Source organism: Natrix helvetica (assembly GCF_964273705.1).
Source record: "Natrix helvetica genome assembly, chromosome: 2".
NCBI classification, from domain to species: Eukaryota; Metazoa; Chordata; class Lepidosauria; order Squamata; family Natricidae; genus Natrix; species Natrix helvetica.
In genome coordinates, this window is record NC_138552.1 from 207,380,141 (window position 1) to 207,401,128 (window position 20,988).

The 20,988-nt window shown below is 39.4% G+C and overlaps 1 protein-coding gene across 5 annotated transcripts in view; it reads left to right on the top strand.

Annotated features, from left to right (window-relative positions):
- The window catches only part of ESR1 (estrogen receptor 1), a 271,225-nt gene that overhangs the window by 166,568 nt on the left and 83,669 nt on the right, over positions 1-20,988 (top strand). For all 5 annotated transcript variants that reach the window (XM_081945653.1, XM_081945655.1, XM_081945652.1 and 2 more), the window contains one exon: positions 20,542-20,658. In XM_081945653.1, coding sequence (XP_081801779.1) covers positions 20,542-20,658 — 117 coding nt within the window. The remainder of the gene's footprint in view (positions 1-20,541; positions 20,659-20,988) is intronic.

The following is a 20,988-nucleotide window of genomic DNA, read 5'->3' on the forward strand; positions in this document are numbered from 1 at the left end:
AGTCTGTTGGGCCGACCTCAACATCTGCAATGGCCAATCACAATTAACATTTGACCCCACGTAGCTGGCATGTTACAAACCAAGAGGTGTAATTTTCTTTGGTGCAGGCAATGATTTGCTGTGTTTCTTTGGATATTTCAACTATATACTGCATTACTTCCTTAAGATGAAAACTCTTTTATGGTGCATACAGGTGGGACAAGAACATAGTTGGAAGGGAATCCCAATCCCTTTCTTCTGCTAGGTAGAGCTGCTAACCTTGCATACTCAGCCACAAATTAAGTAAGATAAGTCTGAAGATCTTAAATGTCTGTCTCCAATTTGTATCCTTCCCTCTTTTTCAAAGTTCTTAGAACCAGCTATCCTTTATATTCAGTGGCCTTCTTTCCATAAGGTACCGATACTTAACTGGGAGGGTTACCAAAAAGGAGAGGTCAATTCATTTGATCAATTTAACCCCAAAGAGATTCAGTCATGCACAAAGATCCCTCCATTGGAAATCTTGTAGCAATATGTAAATCTAGTCAGTTAACTTACTCTGCTTATCTGGTCCTCCAAGAAAAAGCATGGAGAGAAAGAGTGGTGATTAAAGCAAGCCTCTCAGTTACACTGTTCAACTTACTGCCAAAACCTGGAGAGAGAGAGATGATCCATTCCAAATGTCAACCGAGCACATCTGCTAAGTCATGCTACTGTGGCTTGTCTTGTCAATGGAGAAGGAGCCAATGACAGCGTGAAGTCTCGCCAGTGTTAATTTATTTTTAGTTCATATGTGTGAATGTTCTGAATTTTGTAATGCTTGTGGACACAGATGTATCTGGGAGAAACTTCCAATCCTTATTCTGAAGTGGTCTCCACATGTAGGATAGACTTGATTGGTTGGTGGCCCTGGTCCCAGTGTCTTTGGGTTCAATGCAAAGAGGTTAATCTTGCCATTGCAGGATAACCCCAGTTCTGAAATCACTGGGGTTACCAGTAAGCTCTTTGGTCAAGTTCAGAAAGATGCAAATTAAACCAAAGGGCTAGAAATAAGCAATGAGGTTTTGCAAATTGTATAGTGCTCTCACTGGAATAGTTAGATGTTGTGGCCCAGCAGGAGCCGTTGGAGCTGCCACCAGACTCCGACAGCGAGGGTCCCTATGAGTCGGCTCTGGAGGATGTGGAGGACCCTGGACAGGATTCCGACTCCGAGCAGGGATCAGAGAGGCTGGTTGGCCACCAGGAGGCACCTGAGGCATGGAGCAGTGGTGAAAGCCAAAGGGAGTGTGCTCCTGATGTCATGCCTTGGAGCAGTTGGGAGGAGACAAGGGACAGTGAGTCAGACTTCAGCAGTGAGTTGTTGTTTGATGCTCGCCACCGAAAGGCTAATAGGTGTCAGGAGCAATTGCGCAGTTACAGGAGGTAATTGCACTCAGTTGATGATAATTAGACTCCTCTCCAGACTATAAAAGGACTGCTTGTGCACACGCCTTTTGCAGAAGTCAACATATGAATTAATGTGGGAGAACAGTCTTGTGAGCATGGCAGGCTGGATTGCTGCCAATGCTTATTAGTGCCGAGTTGTTATGAAGGCTTATTTGTGTTGGAATGCTGCCAAGGACCTGTCTGACTGTAAATAATTCAGATAACTTATCTGTGGCTCGGAGTGTGTGTTGGGGGAGTTAGAACAGTTAGATATGCACTTACCCATCAGTGGTGGGATTCAATTTTTTTTACTACCGGTTCTGTGGGCATGGCTTTGTTGGGCATGGCTTTGTTGGGCATGGCAGGGAAAGGATACTGCAAAATCCCCATTCCCTCCCTACTCCCGGGGGAAGGTTACTGAAAATCCCCCCCACCCCCATTAACCTGCTTTCCAGCTCTGTTCTCCTGTTCAGGGCAACAAAAGAAGATCAGCTGGGAGGCTGGGTTGCAGAGGGGACGGGGCCAGCCTATTTTCAGGTTCTCCGAACTATTCAAAATTTCTGCTACTGATTTTCTAGAACCTGTCATAACTGGCTGAATACCACCTTTTTTATTCATGCTTCAGATTATCACGAGGCAAGAATAGAAAACAATATCTGCCATTGCGGCATGAATCAGAAAATCAGATAGTTGCCAGTTCATTGGGAACTTTAAGCAAGCCACTTTTCTCCCATCTCCACCTACTCAAATCTCCTATTATGGAGGTAATATTTAGAGCTCTAATTTATTGTATAGTTGTTAAGATTACAGCCACCGGTTAATGTATTTGAAGTGTTCTGAATATGCCTTGGTGGTATGTAAGTACAAACAATTATTACAAGTAATAATAGTCATCCATGTTAAGTTTCCACTTAATGCATATATATGTAACCTTAAAATAGATAACATCAAGGGCAGATCTGAATGGACAATATGCACTAATCCTTTCAATGAGGAAGGTGTTCTATTATAGCACATAAAATCAGGCCATAGCTTATGTAAAGACAGACATTGACAATCTGAACAGTTCTTTCGTGAATAGTGTTTGCCATCAAGTACATTTTGGAGGAATGTACATTAACATCCCCGCACTTCCCATTTCTGCTGGAAGCACGGAGGCTATGCGAGCGAGCAGATGCATGAGGCTCCTCGATGATCTGAGGGGAGCTGGGAGGTGCTAAACCGCACCCAGCCATCCTCACTCCCTCGCGGCTAAGGGTGGGAGCGCCTGAGATGCCGCTGGGAGAATGTCCCCTTCAGGTTGCTGGGACAGCAAATTTCAAGGGAAAACGCAGCTACTGGAATCCGTGCACCTGCAACTTAATGCTTTCCAAGAAGCCTGCATTACCAGGAGCAACAGAAGAGCAGCAGCGCGGGCACCACTGCCACCCCTGGTGTCCAGCATCCTCCTCAGGAGCCTCGAGTTGCAGCCATTTGCATGTCTCTCCCAAGTTTCCCTCGGGAGGTAAAATGGCAGGCACCCCGCTAGCAGAGCCTCTGGTTGGAAGGCAAGTGAAGGGTGCAGTGACGGGAGAGGCTGGCCCAGAGATGAGGCCCGGGACTCATTTTCCTTCATCCTTCCTCCAAGAGCTGCAGGTGGTAGGGAAAACGAGGCTTCTTTGCTAGTTTCCCAGCTGGCAAAACAGAAATTTTCACCAACTGGAAGGTATGTGTGTGTGTGAGAGAGAGTGGGGGTGAGAGAGAGAGAGAGAGAAAGAGTAAGAGAGAATAAAAGGAAGGAAGAGGGAGAAAAAAAAGAGGGACAAAAAGAGAAAGAGAGAGAAAGAAAGAATGAAAGAAAGGAAAGAGAAAGTAAGTGGGGGAGACAGAGACAAGAAAGAAAGAAGGAACAAAGGAAGGGAGGAAGGAAGGGAAAGGAAGAAAAGAAAGAAAGAGAGAGACACACACAAGAAAGAAAGAATGGACAGATGGAAGAAAAAGAAAGGAAAGAAAGATAGAAAGAAAGAGGAAAAGAGAGATATAAGAAAGAAGGAAGGAAGGAAGGAAGGAAGGAAGGAAGAAAGAAAGAAAGAAAGAAAGAAAGAAAGAAGAAAGAAAGAAAGAAAAAGAAAGAGAACTTATTATCACAATTGAGACCAAAATTTTGGTTGCTAAGCAAGAGCATTGTTAAATGAGTTTCACCACATTTTACAAGTTGGCCACTCCCACCCAGTCACATGACCGCCAAGCCATACCCATAAAATAGGCCACATCTACAGAATAGGTTCTAAAAAATTTGAAACCCATCACTGGTATATGTGTATGTTTGTGAGGGAGAGAAAGAATAATTAAGGTCATTGATCTAAAGATGAAAAACTTTAGATAAAAGACAAAAGTGTTTATTATCTATTTTGGGTTTCTTACAAAAGCATCTTTTTGTGTAAGTTTGTGATATCTTAATGATATCTGTTGCAGTTTTGTGCTTTGTGATAATACCTTACTGAGATTACTTGTTTCAATATCTACACAGGAATTATCATCTACTAAGAACAGTGAAGTTGTTACTAAATTTTACTGAGTTTACTAAATTACTAGTTACTAAGGTTCTTGATAAATGACTATCAGACTTTGAAAACCTGGTATCACTGGATCATATTCAACAATTTTGTTGAATTAACATTCCGAGGAATGCCTGCAGTTCGGTCTGATTACAAGGTGATTACAAGGTGTAGGGCCGTCCTGGATTGCCTTAATTTTTTTGTGGGTCGGGTAAATCCCAGAGCCGTCGATGAGGTACCCTAGGAATTCAACCCTTGGCACGTTAATTTGGCATTTTTTTTTCTTTTTTGAGGCGGAGGCCTTTGTCTCTGATTCTGGCCAGAACAGTTCCCAATCTTTTAAATAATTGCGCCTTATTTGCAGCCGATACCAATATGTTGTCAAAATAGGGGACTACTCCTGAAATCCCCTGTAAAAGCGCTCCATGACGCTTTGGAACAGTCCAGGGCGATACTAACTCCAAATTGAATGCGGATGCATTTGAATGCACCCCTGTGCATCACAATGGTTTGGGCCTCCACTGTGGCACCATCTATAGGCAACTGCTGGTATGCCTGCACCATATCTAATTTTGCGAAAACTTTTCCGGGGCCTAATGAGTGTAGTAAATGCTGTACAATGGGTGCAGGATAAGCGCTTTGCTGCGTAGCTTTGTTTATTGTGCACTTGTAATCCACAAAGATGCGGACAGACCCGTCTGACTTGACAGGTGTCACTATAGGGTCTCCCAGTGTGCCTGATCTACCGGCTCTAGGATTCCCTGGCCAATCAATTTGTCTAGTTCCAAATCAATTTTAGGGAGGAGAGTGAAAGGTAGTCTCCTGGGTTTTAGCCTGATGGGGGCTACATTGGGGTCCTAGTTAAAAGATATTGGAATCACTCATACTTACCTAGACCGGTGCCAAAGACATCCTTGAGCTTCTTAAGAAATTCCTCAGTGCTTTCATCTCGTATGGCGTTGATTCCAGTCACTTCTAGGCCCAGGGCTTCAAACCAGTCAAGCCCCAGGAGGCTCTGTAGGTCTCCATTGACCACCGTCATTGGTAACTGGCCACAGAAGGTCTTGAACCTCACCCGGAAGGTCCCCTGGCCCACGATGGGGACTTGGTTCCCCTGGTAGTTGCGAAGGTGGATATCTGGAACCTGCAACTGATGCTTTTTAAGGCTAGGGATAGCCTGTTTGAGTGCTGCCCAAGACATTATGGTCAAAGATGACCCCGTGTCAATCTCCATATTGCATGGAGAATCCTCAATGAGGACTGTGACTTTCAACTTTTTTGGCCGCTTCGTGCGGACTTGGTCTATGGAGGTGTGGTAGGTGACTCTGGTGTCGCCTTCTGTTCACCGTGGTGGTGGCTGCCATGCCCCTTGGTTGGGCCTCTGCTGGTGGTTAGGTATGCTTCTGGGCTTCCAGGTTGTAGTGGGGTGATCATTTCTGCAGACCTTGGTGATGTGCCCCTTGCGTTCGCAGCATTGACAGATGGCATCATGGAAATGACAATGTGTTCTGAGGTGGTTTCCTCTGCAGCCGGCGCAAGGTGGGAAACACGGTTCAAATTTCACGCCGGCTTGGTGTGGTCACTGTGCATGCGGTAGCTGTCATCTTCATTCTCCGAGCCTTCAGGCTCTGTGGCCTCGCAATGCATGCCTGCTGTCTTCCACACGCTCTTTGGATTATTTTGGTGCTGCGGGGTTTCTGTAGATTTAATTGATGACTCTGTAGCCCTGGCTTCGACTAGGGCGATTTGGAGCGTGAGATTAGTCTTTGCTAATAACCTCCTCTTCAGGCCAATGTCCCTAACATTGCATATGTTGCAGTCAGGTAGTAGGTCATCCAGGTCTCTAAACTCGCAGTACGCTGCAGCCTTTCTGAGTGCTGCAACATATTCATTGATGGATTCCCCTTCTTTTTGATTACGGATGTTGAATTCATGCCTCCAGATGTATTTAGACAGTCTGGGAGCGTAATGTGTCATCAATGTCTGTTGCAGAACCGACCAAGCGACCGATTGGAGTGGTGTTGGCTTGGACAAATCCTTCACCGTCTCGAATACCTCTGGTCCGCAGTAGCTCAGGAACATATTCTTTTTCCGGCTTCAGAAAGGCCCATGAGGTCCTTGGCTCCGAGGAAGCAATCAAACCTCATCATGTAGGATTCCCAGTGTTCGGTGGCTGGGTTGTATGGAGTCGGTGGGGTGTGTGTTGTCATATTGTGTTCCTGAGCGCGTTTGAATATGCCTCTCAAAGATGGTTGCTCGATGCCATGCTGGATTTACTTGCTGGATTGTCGTGCTCTTTCTGTCTGCCTAGTTGCCTTCCAATCCCACTTTTATCGCCAGTGTTAGATCGGGTATTGAGAAGACAGACACAGGTTCAGAGTAACAAACAGCTCTTTATTAATACAAGTCAATTATGTACAATCCAGCAAAGGTTCAGTCTGACAGCAGCCCTTTTATAGGAAGCTGTCAGACCCTTCGACCAATCAGATTGAATCTCTGTTCCATCCAGAACAGAGGACCTTGGTGTAAACCATTACCAATGTTTCTGGTATCTAACAGTTAGCCCTTGGAATTGTACTTGGAAGCAAACTAGTAATAAGTGCGGCACTTGGGGCCCCAGTAGTCTATGAACATTTTGTGACCCACCTACCACCACCCACACCACTGTGATCTGTAGCAACTGTAGTTTCTAATTGGTTTTCAAGGCAGTTCCAACTACAGTGCATGGCAAAAGTCTATTTGTGATGTGACCAAGACAAAAGTGATAATAAGAAGGAACTCCCAATTCAGGAAAGGATACATTTGACATATAAGATGAACCAGTGGTGGGTTCCTACCAGTTCAGACCAATCAGCTGAACCAGTAGTTGTTTGGCGGCCTTGGTCACTGGAACAGGCAGCAACTCAGGCCTGCCACACCCCCGAACCGGTTCTCCCAGTGGCATCATAGGCACCGCCATCTTGTTTTTGGCTTCTGCACATGCATAGAAGCATTTTTACAGTATTGAACATGCATGTGCAGTGCACATCAAGCGTGCACACTGTGTGACCATGAGCAAACTGGCAGTAGCGGCTACCGGAATCCACCCCTGAGATGAACCTGTGAAAAGGCAATGTTGGTCATAGTTGCCTCCTGCTCTTCAAACAGGAGCTACAAATCCAAGAGGACCCCAGATTGTGCACTAGACCTATACAAACCTGTTCAGGGCTAGAGATAGAAGGTCCCTAGCATCAAACAGCTCAATCACTCACGTGGACTTAGTCTTGCTAGGGTTGAATTGGGTTACTCCCATAATGGAACATGACTCCAACAGCATCTCTTGACCAGCTCAGGGATGAGATTTACACTTGAGTATCATGTGATGATACCTGAAACCGAACTGATAGACAACCTGGCCCAATGATCTCATGTAGATGTTAAATAGAAAGAGACAGAGCATCAACTGAAGCATCCTATATTGTGCTTGATAATTCTCTTGGAGCAGCCAGGGAGATAGTTGTTGGCTGAATGCAATTCTCACCCCAATTAGGACATAGAATCGTAGAAAAATGATAGCAGAAAAAGACCTAATGGTCCTTTGAGACTGCCCTTTGGGGTTTTTTTGTTTTCTTTTAATGTATGTATTTATTGTTTTTTAATTATTTTTATTTAAATTTTTTGTTGGATGTTAAGCATCACTTGTTTAGCTGAGCTGGGCAAATGTTGTGGACATCATAAGTATGAAAAACGTGTTTTTTTTTCCTTCTGTGAAAAAGAAAATTTTGTAAAATCTTTTCCAAATTGAGTTGTTTTTGGGTTGGATAACACAACAGTCTAGTAAGAATACTAAACACTAGAAAGCTATTTTTCTTCAAACAGTAGTAGTGATGATCCACATGAGGGGAAAAGATCTTTTCCTTTTTTGCTAATTGTGTGCTTTCATCGTTTTCTTTTTTTAAGAAAAGTAAACAAAACTTGGTGTGAAGGCTGTGTAATTTATTGTTTTACAGAAACAGGGCTGGACTATGAATGGTGGCACTGCTTAGAGATGAGGTTGGCATTTGCATTCTTTAAAACTCTTTTGCAGACATGGAGTCTCTTTTCATGTACCATTAACACAAGTCAGTGCAGTGAAATGAGGATTTACATTACTTGTCTGTACTGCAACTCACTTCATTAGATGATGATGATGATGATAATAGTTAATCAAGAAAATCCTTCTTAGCATCATTATTGCAAGTCAATAGATTTTAAATTAGTTGTTAACTCGCATGGCATTTTAATATACAAGCTTTGTGAACTAGTGTTTTGTCTTTTTGTCTTTTTTTTCCCATTTAATGAATGAAAGGAATAAAAACAGAAAGACTCTCTCTTGATTACTCTTATCCTTGAATTGATAAATAATAGGCATTTTCCATTTATTTATCTATTAAATTTTTTTGTAGAGCCACCAATCTTAAACCAAACACTGGGAGGCTTACAACCAAGAATACACATATAAACAGGTAATCTTTGCTTAATGACCCTAATTTAGAATGGCAACTTTGCCACTAAGCAAAGCAGTCACTGTGGAAAATCACACGACCTCGGCTGCAGCTGTAAAGAGACAAGACTCTTCAGTTTCACACTTCGCTTTTGTTTTCTTCTCTCCCTTTGGAATAATTAAGTGTCTACTTACTGTGTCTACTCTTGAACACATTGAAAGCAATGTGATCCTGCTAGCAGCTTGGGAGCTTCAGGTGAATGTCTCTTCTCCAATCTCTCTGTTTGGGGAGAGGTGCCAAGCAATTTCTGTAGGCAATCCCTCTTTTGACTGATCCTCCCCCCCCCTCCATAGAGTGGAGAGCTTGGAGAGGAATTTGAAGGGAGCAAGCTATTTGCTCTTCTACACATCAAAAGCATTGGAAAATTTATTAGGACCTTCATGATTGGGCTATGAACGGGAATAAAAAAGTTATATTTTCTCCTACGCCAAAGAACAATGGAATATAGACTTTACCTTAGTTTCCTATGAACATAGCTGTGAAATATATGAAGTATGTTTCTATGATTTGTTGCCAAATTAACTCACAACATCAGCCCCACATGCTTCTTCTGTATATCTGAATGATTCCTGTTGATTCAGTTGGAATTTTGTAGGAAATCATTTCTGCATGGATTCCAATTTAATTTTGTAGGAGCTGCAGGTTTGTCTAGGAGCTGTGATCCTTTGAAAAAGTACCAGATGTGCTTTGTAAAACTATATATAAAACTCTGTCTAGTATTTGTCTGAAGTTTTGCAGCTCAAAATTTAGTAACTATTCAATAAATTTAGCCTATAACTTATTATATCTAAAATGCAAATGAGCCAAATATGAGTAAGTGCTTTTTGTAATGTAAGCTACTCACATTCCTGTTAGGGAATCAGTAACTATAAGGTTTAGTTGCTCCTTCCAAAAGAATAGTATTTATTGTTAATTTCACAAAATATTAATTGAATGGGTGACATTGAAAGCTCTCAATAAAAGAGAAGAGCATCAGTGAGAAAAAGAGTGGAAATGAGTCAAATGAAGTTAAATTTCATTTGGTTTGCATTTGCTTGCTGGAATGATGAATAGAGTTTTATAATAATGTCAGGAAAGGAAGCAATCCCTCAAATATGTGACGGGCTTAGTCTGGGCTGCATTTGTTCTCTGTCATATGCCTAGCTCAACTTTTCCCCTTAATTGTAGTGGCTCCTGAGAGTCACAAGTACCTGCCTGTTTAACTGTTTTCTTGCAGGAACACTTTTCTGTGTTGTGTTGATGTGTGAAAACCTAGTAGCATCTCTGTTTCCAAGGCCAGTCTGTGTAATTTGAGTTTCTATTGATTATTGCCCCACAGAGTTAACTAGAGACATAATTCCACTTATTATTCCTTCCTGTTCTTTTCATCTCATTGTATTTTTGGAAAAGCTGTTTGTTTTCAGCTTTAGCTGCTGTTTCCACGAAGCAGCCAGAAAACAAAAGCTCTTAGGTTTATTGCTTGGTTAAATCTCCTTTGCATAAAAATTACTTAAGGGAAAAAGGAACCATCACAAACAGTACTTAAACCATTGCTATAATTTATAACTACCACTTATGTTGGAACATGAATAGTTGGTCTATGATCTAGACAGATTTTTCTCTTCTTTAAATCTGAGCTTCCTGGAAGAAATAAAACTACATTTGTGGCTGGAGTCACAGTTGAAGTTTTGCCCAGAAAATGAAGAATATTCTTAACAGATAGTGATTATTCATTTTATGAAAGCAAAAAGCTTTCTATTTTGTAAATGTGACATAACAACATTTATTACAAAAATTGATTGTTTTATATTCTGAATGAATCATAGATCAAAACAGTTGGCTGAAAAAGAAGCACAGAATGTTCATAATTTCCTGCCATTTTGTCAATTAGATTTCAAAGGTATCTCATGTATCCCCTCCTTTTTTTCTTTTCTTTTCTTTTGAGGCAATAGTAGATTGTAATTCAGATGTTCCAGTTATGGGCAGTGACCCAGGTCCTGTCCTGACAGAATGAGAGCAACAGGAATCCAATACTCCGAAGCATTGGGAAAAGAAAGTCCCATATCATTCTGAAAACATAGATGTCACAGCTAAGAAGATTTTGGATATTTGCTAAAGATTTCATACTGTATATACAAAAAGCTCACTTAGCATAGCTACTTGAACAGAAATATTTTGTGGTCAGTAATTCTGTCAGTGTTTAAAAACAAAACAGGTCCAGATCCAGATGAAATAACTTTTGCTTTGCAAAAATTTCTGTAGATCCAAAATCTGTTGCTGTTGACTTTTCTAAACAATCCTTCACATACATCTTTAAATATTAATTAATAATATTATTAACATAAGTTTTTTAAAAATATTTTCTTATAGCTATATTCCTAGCTACATTCTTATTTTCATTTCAGAAATTACCCAATGACTACTTTTAATTGATGCTTGGTATAATAATATTGCAGCTTCATAAAATGAATTGTTTAGAATCCACATGTAATCAACATCTCACATGAATATAGTTAGCATAAAGTATTGCTTATTTATGTAATCATATGAGATACCCTCTTATTAAAGGCTATCCTTAAAACATTCCCTTTCACTTCAATAAATCAAAGTTTTCTGTTAAATAAATAACAGATAAAGCTTTCTGGGTCCTCCCCCCATTAGAAGTTCTAAGATTTTTTAATTAGCAAGTATTTTCCTGTTTGGCAACAGCTTATATTTAATTTACAATAACATATTTAAAAGCTGATCTATTTTCTTTTTATACATGTAATGTAAATTTAATGTTTCTTTAGTCTGAGAGGCACTTATTTAAAAAAATACATCTATTTAGTTCATGTAGTATCTACACTCTTTCACTTTTCATCTTTCTCTTGAACAATGATCTTCGCCATGCCAGCAGCTTTACAATTAAGCTTCAATTAACATAAAATAATAAACAGATAGTGCCATGATTGAGTAAATGCCAGTGGTTGTAATTAATACAAACTTTAAAGAGAGAAAGAAAATAAATGGCCTTTAAAAATTGGAAAAAGAAAGAAAGGGAAAGGAGAACCAACCAAATGAAGCTGTTAAATGAACCCCAGGGCATGTTTGTAACTGGTTTCATGTTCCCAAATCTGCAGAAATATTTGCCCACTGCTCACTGCTGTTGCCAACCTTGCAATGTTTCGGTCCTTCTAGGAACAACTGGCTGACAATGACGGAGAGTAAAACTGGTATCTCTAGCCAACCCTATTCTCCTGTCTCTTGACAGGGTTATTGCCACAGGTCTGCAGTTCAACAGCTGTGAAATGATGCTGAGGTGCCATGGAAACATGACTTCAGCAAGGTTGGCAGGAGAAATGAAGAGATTTTGTTTTAGCTCAGCCCTCCTTTCTGATCTGGCTGTCATGCTTATATCCCAGCACAGTCATGATAGATCTACAACCCACAGAAACATCTTTACCATGAGGAGTTTCTCACTGTCTTCTCAGTGGAGCAGCAGGAAGACCTTAATTCACAGTTCACAAGGTGAAAGAAAACCTTATCATTCCCCAAAACCTGGACTTGCCTTACTTGGAAGGAGAAGAACTTCAATTGTGCTAAGTTGTTGAGGTAGAACAGGGCCAAGTGCTGACATCAAGGTGGCACCATGAATGTATGTGTGTGTGGTGAAACGGGTGCACAAATTTGAAAAATGTTGCAAGTCCAACAGCCACGATTTGGGGTTTTCTCTCCCTCAGGTTGTCAGGCTTTTCCTGGTACTCAGGAGGAGGGCAGCCTACTCAGATGGGTTCTCAAAGCTCTGAGGACAGTTGTGGTGGTGAGGCATTGGATAGCTCTAGGTCTTTCTTCACAGTCTCCCAATCTCCAAAATCTTTCTTTTTCAATATTGGGCAAGTTGAAAAAGGAATTAAACCTCCTCATCCAAATATACTCAAAGTAGAAATCAACAGACCAACATTTAGTATGCAATCTGTATAAAAAAACTTGTGGTTGGAAATAAAACGTATTTAAAGTAAAGAATAGAAAGCCTCTATTTAGTTCATATAACGTTTCATACAAAGTTTAATATATTGCTTCTTTGATCTCTTCATGGAAACGTCTGCTACATATATAATTTGAAACCCTGCAATATTTTGCCGAGAGTCATTATATAAATGGGATACAAAACGTTAGGCCAATAAATATAAATAGGACTTAATGGAAGATATTTCAAAAGGCAATTATAATGGGCAACTGGAATTCATCAAGAGGCTTGATCGTGTTTCTTAGAGCTTTGTCTTGATTGTGTGTGGTCCTAGTTCACTTAAGTGTAAATATCTTTCCATTTGGAGATATTTTCTATTAATAAGTTCTTAATTCACTAGCCAGAAAAGTGTTCTGTTCAGTTTTTATTGTTTGTTTGTTTACTCTTCTCTTTAATGCTCACCTTATTAAATATCACATATCTTTGGGCTGACCTTGGCTATGAATGCACTAACAGAGTGAAAAAATACACTGTTCATTTATTTTTCTAAGCAAACATTTTTTCACAGATGCTCTATCCTATCTCCCGAGTTGTAAGGAATATCAAGAAAAGCATTAGGTTAAGTGTATTTACACAGTTAGAGACGCAGCGGCTCAGTGGCTAAGATGCTGAGCTTGTTGATCAGAAAGGTTGGCAGTTCAGCAGTTCAAATCTCAAGCGCCTCTAACAGAGTGAGCTCCTGTTACTTGTCCCAGCTTTTGCCAACCTAGCAGTTTGAAAGCATGTAAAAATGCAAGTAGAAAAATAGGGATCACCTTTGGTGGGAAGGTGACAGTGTTCCATGCGCCTTCAACATTTAGTTGACCACAGAAACGTCTTTGGACAGCACTGGCTCTTCGGCTTTGAAATGGAGATGAGAACCGCCCCCTAGAGTCGGGAACGACTAGCACATATGTGCGAGGGGAACCTTTACCTTTACACAGTTGGGAGGGGCTGAATTAGACTCTTCCCATGTCACTTTTCTAGACAAATTTCTCTGAAGCAACACTTGTACATTTGTATGTCAGGTTTGGAGTACGGAGGCTGCGTAATAGTAGTTGTGTCATTTTGTTAGCCACCACTGCAGCTAAATTATATAGGTGTTTAGAACAGAATTCAGACTAGGGAGATTTAGTGTCATTGCTACGTGACATCTCCCCCCCTCCAAAAAAAAGCATGGTACCAAATATCTGTTCAATTTTTCTAAGAAAAAAATCCCAATCCTGGGGGAAAAAATTACAATGGTATAACAGTTTTCAGAAGCAGAGGAGAATGGGACAGTTTCTAGTTTCAGGACTATATATGAGATCAAGATTCACAGTACTCAAAAAAGGTTAGTTAGTTTGGAATCTGAAATAAAAGGTAATAGGTGCAGTAGCCACTCTACTTTCCTTTATGGTTCACTCTCCTTGGTGTACTGTAGTAATTATATATTGGAGTAGAACTGGGCAGACCCATCCTCAGCCATGGAAATTCAGTAGATCATTGTATGTCAGAGCTATTGTCTAAGCTATTTGTCAGGCTGGTCATTATGGCAAAAATCAGACATTGCAGTACTGTATACACTAATTTCAGCTGCTAGAGAAAAGGCAGAATATTAGTGAATATTCAGATGACGATAAGATTGAGATTAAAATACAATACAATAGTAGAGTTGGAAGGGACCTTGGAGGTCTTCTAGTCCAACCCCCTGCCTAGGCAGGAAACCCTATACCATTTCAGACAAATAACTATCCAACATCTTCTTAAAGACTTCCAGTGTTGGGGCATTCACAACTTCTGGAGGCAAGCTGTTCCACTGATTAATTGTTCTAACTGTCAGGAAATTTCTCCTCAGTTAGAACAATTAATCAGTGGAACAGCTTGCCTGTAAAGCATGCACATGCATAAGACACAAGATGATGATGATGATGATGATGATGATGATGATGATGATGATGAAGAAGAAGAAGAAGAAGAAGAAGAAGAAGAAGAAGAAGAAGAAGAAGAAGAAGAAGAAGAAGAAGAAGAAGAGGAGGGGGAGGGCGGAGGGGGAGGGGGAGGAGGAGGAGAATGACAATGATGACAATGAGAAGGAGAAGGAGGAGGAGGAGGTAGAAGTGGGAGAGGGAGGCTGAATCAATACACTCCAGGATAAAGTCCTCTTCATTTGAAGATTATGGATTATAATATATCATGCTAGTCAGTTTTAGGTTTAGAAAAATGACCATCCCAAAATTCTGTGTCAAAGGATAGACCAGAACCCATGTCTCCCCATTATTTAGCACTTTATTAACCACACTACACTAGTTTTCATTCTATAGCTTTATCTGGGATAAATTTTGTACATACTACTCTCTCTGCCTCCTTATTGAATTCAGTATAATTATAATTGTTCTCATAAGTTTAACAACCTGAATCACCTTGACTCCAGTTTTGTGGCATTAGTATTGTTTCCTTAATGATAAAATAATTATATTGTTTCTAGTTTGTACACACTCAGAATGTATCAGCTACATGGAAGGTGCATGTTATTATCGAATTTAGGATAATATAAACTACATATTCGTTCTAAGATACCAATAAGTACTGACATCTATTTTTTTTTAATTATACATTTCTTCGGCAAGATGTCAATTTGAGTGTTTATTTGATATGCATAAAATTGCTTCACTTAAAAGGTTATAGTGAATCGGTTAAATCAGTTATAAACAATCAGAACCTATGGAAATTATAATCACAGCTGTACAAATTATTGTGGCACAATGTAAGAAAACAGCGGGGGGGGGGAACAGCTTGATAAAAGAGATTCAACTGAAAGTATCAATTTGAAGGCAGAATGTGGGAAATCACTATGCTTTATTAATTCATTCTTCTTGCTAACTACTGTTGTTATTGTCACTTCTGTTCTGAATAAACGCTTAACTTACCTCAGCCGCCTCACGTCTCATCCATCTCCCGATCTACTAAAAAATGTCCAGACCAAACGCCATTTTTAATGTTGAATTAAACCAGAGGGAGCCCCCTTGTGGAGTACTGTGAAGCCATTACCATGGCAACTCCACTGCGCTGCACAGTAGGAAGCCATTTTACGGCAGTATAGTAGAAGCCCTTTTAAGCCAGAACAGGCTGTATCTTAACAGAACACCCCCCCCAAGGGGTTTTACAGGTGTCTTACCCCCCCCAATATTTTTCTCCAGAGAGCAAGTCATCTGTGTACCAAGTTTAGTTGAAATTGGTCAAGGCATTCCAGAGTTATGCTGGAACACACACACACACACACACAGAGAGAGAGAGAGAGAGAGAGAGAGAGAGAGAGAGAGAGAGAGAGAGAGAGAGAGATTTGTCTCAATTTTTGCTTTGTTTAGGCTTTTGTTCAGTTAGGCAAAATAACAACATTGCTAATGCTTAGATTGATTGTTACTGTTCATTACTTCAATAATTGGTCATGTTTGTGCAAGAAGGAAACTAATACTTTTCTTTTATAAGATAAAGTTTACCTAAACAAACAACTGTTAGTTGTTACTAAAGCAATTCTATGATACAATTCTTCCCTTTCAAATAATGTATTTTTAATAAATGTAATCCGGTGTATCTAAGATCACAACATTACATCAGTATGTGAAAAAGAAATGCATGTGTATTACTATCACTTATCATCCTTGTCTGACATCTTGAAAGAAAGATAACATGAATGAAAGTTGAATTAATAGGAAGCTTACACATTGAATGTCTATGTGTAAGTTTCCTATTCCTGCTGAAAAATGATTTTGCTGAATAAAAGGAATCTGATCAACATGTGCTTACCAGCAAGAGACAGTAGTGCAGCAGTGTCAGACTCAAGGACCAGGGGCCGCATCTGGCCCACTGGGTACTTAGATCTGGCCCGCCCTGGAAACAGCGAAGGACTGGCCCACGGTGCATCTGCTAGCGAAAACGGGCCCCCGAGCTCCATTTTTGGCTGCCACGGCCTCCTGCAACACTCTGCCGGTGAAAACGGAGCTCAGGGGTTTCGTCTTCACTGGCAGAGAATTGCAGGAGGTCGTGGCAGCCAAAAATTGAGCTCAGGAGCCTGTTTTTACTGGCAGAGCGCGCGGGCCAGCACTGGCACCCTCAACAGGAGTGATGTTGAGCTGGCCATGCCCCCTGTCCCTGTCGAGTTTGACACCCTTGAAGTAGTGAGAATAAGGTGTCCAAAGGTCTGTGATAGTTTCAGTGTAGACAGTTTGTGTGAATGCATCCCACTCTTGCAAACTACTACCAATTTGGGTTTTAGAAATTCTACCTGCTTCTCCTACCACTAGTAATTGTAATTGTACAAGAAAAATGGGTGCCACAGATTCTGAAGAAGAAAAAGAAAACTCAGCTACAATGGTAGTTCAATGCCAGTTTTCATCATGCTAATTTTGTTTTCAGATACTCAGTTTGGTGAAATGGTTAAGGCACAGGCTAGAAACCAGGAGACTGAGAGTTCTAGTCCTACCTTAGGCAGCTGGCTGACCTTGGAGCAATCACTCTCAGTTCTAGAAAAGAGGTTGTGGCAAACCATTTCTGAAAGAAGTCCAGTGAGAACTGTAGTCCAGGCAGTTGCCAAGAGTCAAAAAATGATTTTTTTTGACACAATATATCTTTTTTTTAAATTTTCTCAGTGTGTGATTGAAGTAAATGGCCTTCATGACAACTACTACAGAACTATAATGAATAAATAACTTAGATAAACAGAAAGTATTTTTCCTGTCATTTCTACCATAAAAAAACTCCCATTGTATTGGCTAATGAAAGTTTAATGTTCAAACAGTAAATTCCTTTAAATTTATTTTGTACCATTTGAGAAACTTTTATAGGCAATCATATCATTGCGACATTTGTACCGCTATGCAAAAGCCATTTCAAAAATTGAGATATCAATGTATTGTTTGCAGCACATAAGAAAAGTAATACACATGTCTACTTAATTAGGTAACTTATTATTCAGCCATATGTGTTTTTGAAAATGTGGATTATCTCAAGGGTGATCTTAGGAAAAATGAAAATGAATGATTAATTATGTTTTCTTACGCCAATACGCCAGCTGTTAGTTTGATCATATGCCACATACTGAAAGCAATTGTGATCTATCAGATGGGAAGCGTGAGACAAGATATCGTAGCTGTGAGCCAGAAATCCAGAGATTGGACTCTCAAATGGCCATTTGGATAAGCAACATTTTGTGGGCTGAGGAAAAGATATATATCAGTGTCATCTGGAAAAGAAATGTTGCCTTTTTATTAACTGTCTGAAATGGGGGGAAAAGATAGATGCTATAAAAATCTTAATGGATCCAAATCTATAACTTATTTTATTAAAATAGCGAACTCAGTATTGATATGGCAACAGTGGTAATGGAGGCTTGGTGAAAAATTCCAAATGGATTTTTTTCCCCAAATGGCAAACCAACAAGATGGTGAATAATAATCAATATTAATTAAAAAAATAAACTTCACACATTTGGAAACAAACCTACAGTAATGGACATCTTACTCGGTGGGATTCAAAAATGTTTTACTACCGGTTCTGCAGGTGTGGCTTGGTGGGCATGACTTGATGGGCGTGGCAAGGGAAGGATACTGCAAAATCCCCATTCCCTCCTGATCAACTGGGATTCGGGAGACAGAGAATAGATGGGGGCGGGGCCAGTCAGAGATGGTATTTACCGGTTCTCCAAACTACTCAAAATTTCCGCCACCGGTTCTCCAGAACTGGTCAGAACCTGCTGAATACCACCTCTGATCTTACTGAAAGTAAGTGCACATTTTTACACCAGTTCGAAAACAGCTCTAGACTTCTTGACAGCAAAATGGTAATGTTCATCATATTAGACATTCACAGTAAAACTTTGGGCTTTCTTTTGCAACATTTGAAATGCTGGGTTTGTGGATAGTCTGATTTTCCCAATCAATAGGAACTCTTCTTTAATACTGTGCTGCCATTGGAGAGTATGGTGGTGCAACACTATAGCAGTAAATAAATATATGAACTCTTGCCTTGCCCTGCCTCCAGAACTGAGAGCAACCATTATTTTCCCTTCCACTGCCTCAGATTCAAAATGCATCCTTTCAAGGTGTCAAACCAGTAGCCTGCATTTTGCAGTTTGTTTTTCTCCTCTGGCATAGAGCCGGAGGAAACAGGTAGAATTCTTATTGATTTCATACTCCCTTGCTTAGCACAGGCAATTGTGCACCTTCACAGAATTGCAAGTTTCTGCAAACAGTTTGAAAAAAAATGCAGCTGTAAAAAGCAAATATTAAAAACAGTGTAAAAAACATGTTGGGAAATGCCAACAAAGTTATCCTTTTACTTTCAAAGCCCCCAATTGCTTTTATATATATATATATATATATATATATATATATATAATGACAGCTGTGTGGTTGGATGGGTCTTAAATTTAATTTATAAATAACCAGATAATTGGTTGGATGCAATGCATACTTAAAAAATGGATGGGGAAGTACTAATAATTTATTTGCTTTTTAAAATATGTAGAAAGGATTAGGACATTTTTATTACTTTTAGAGCTGAGGGGCTAGCACATTGATTAAATAATGTTGCTCTGCATTCTTTTATGGTCCCATGGGGAAAATGGAGAAATGGTTGTTTGGCTGACGGTGTTTATTGCCTCTTCCCAGGTTTTTAGGTCAGAAGGGCTAAAAAGGATTGCACATCTCTTTTATATTGGTTTGGAAGATTTGTGAAGTGAAATTGATGGCAGTCTATAAGAGTAATTATTTATTTTTACTAGCAAATTTCCTGTTAAGAGAACATTGACCATATTATAAAAGGAAGAATTTACAGTGGACCGTATTTCTCTGTGAATATCAAGAGGAGTCTTTGTTGCCCTTGCATAAAAAAACCTGTTCTTGTAGATATGCATATTAATTCAGGTGGGCTTCTAATCTTCCAATTTCAGCAAGACTATTCTCTTTTCATAATCTTTTATCATTGTCCCATTAATTCATTTAAACATAAATAACATTGTTTGTGACATATATTTGTTTTCCACTACTAAATACTATTGTTTAACATTTTAAGAATTACTAATTATTCAACCAGAACTTCAATATTCCAAATGTATAGGATTACTAATAATGCCAAATATTAACAATATTTAATCAATCCCAGAAATCCCAGAAATTGTGAGGATCTTGATATCTCAAGATCCCCACAATTTCCAATCCTTAATATTTTAAATTCACAATTTACTTTAATACATTGTGTTAATAATACAATAATTTCTAATCCTAATTTTCCATCTGTTAGTCTTAATATATATAGGTGTACACACACACACCTCTATTTTCCCTATTAGTATTTTCCCATTTTCTTAATATATTTTCTCATTATCCATCATCTCTTAATCTTTTTGAAATCCTATCATTTATTGACTTTTTAGTCAGCCTTTTATATCTCTCTCTTATAGCGCTTTTTGATATTTTTGTGCCTGTGGAACATTCTCTTCTGGATATCCTTTGTCTCTTTCTGCTGTATTATTTGAACACTCATCAACATGACTTCCTTTTTTAAAAAATAAAATTTTAAAGAAAAGAAAAAAGACCAGGGCTCTGTTAAGTTCCAGCCATCTTTAACAGCTCAGCTGAGTTAAAAAAAATTAGTTACAAGGAAAATATTTTGTGATGCACTTTAATCTATGTAGCCAGTTGAAGAAGGTATTATGACTAGAATTGGTTTGCTGTTTTTTGTTTGAATCAAATTTGTCTTATTATAAAATGTTCAGGTGAATGCTAGTACATGTTTTGGGGATTCACCATTCATTGTCACAAGAACTGCAGTAAGGATACGTAGACCTGGATAAACTATGGTTTTATAATCAGAAAAAATAAGTCTAATAGGCTCTTCCAAAGGGTAACAATGTGGTAATCATTTATAGCACGGAAAAACCAGCTACTGCAATCATACTTGTACCAGTTTACATTGTCGGTATTTAAAAATTGCACATTCAATGTTTACTCTGATTCAACATACTACAAATTTAGTAGTGAATTTCAGGAAAAACTATTCAGCAAATTCTAAAACAGAAGGTGCGGTAGATGCATTCAAGAATAATAGCTTTTTCTCACTACTTATTTTATAGGTCATAATGACTACATGTGCCCTGCTACCAACCAGTGTACCATTGACAAGAACAGAAGGAAAAGCTGCCAGGCTTGTAGGCTCCGAAAATGTTATGAAGTTGGAATGATGAAAGGTGGTATGTATGACACTATTAACATTAATCTGTATGACAAATATTTTTCATCCCCTGTAATCCCATATGTGGCTAACTTTTCGGTAATTAATCACATTGAATCTTGTAATATTTACCTTCAGGTAAATTGGAATACGGTTATAGCTCAATTAACTTTTATCTTCAATGCATAATTCCTATTTTTGAAGTTGTTACATAATCTCACTTTTAAAGTGAGAAAGAAAGAAAACTCCATACAGGTAGTCCTCCATTTACGATCCAAACGGAGCCCAAAATTTATGTCGTTGAGTGAGAAATATGTTAAGTGAGTTTTTCCCCATTTTACGACCTTTC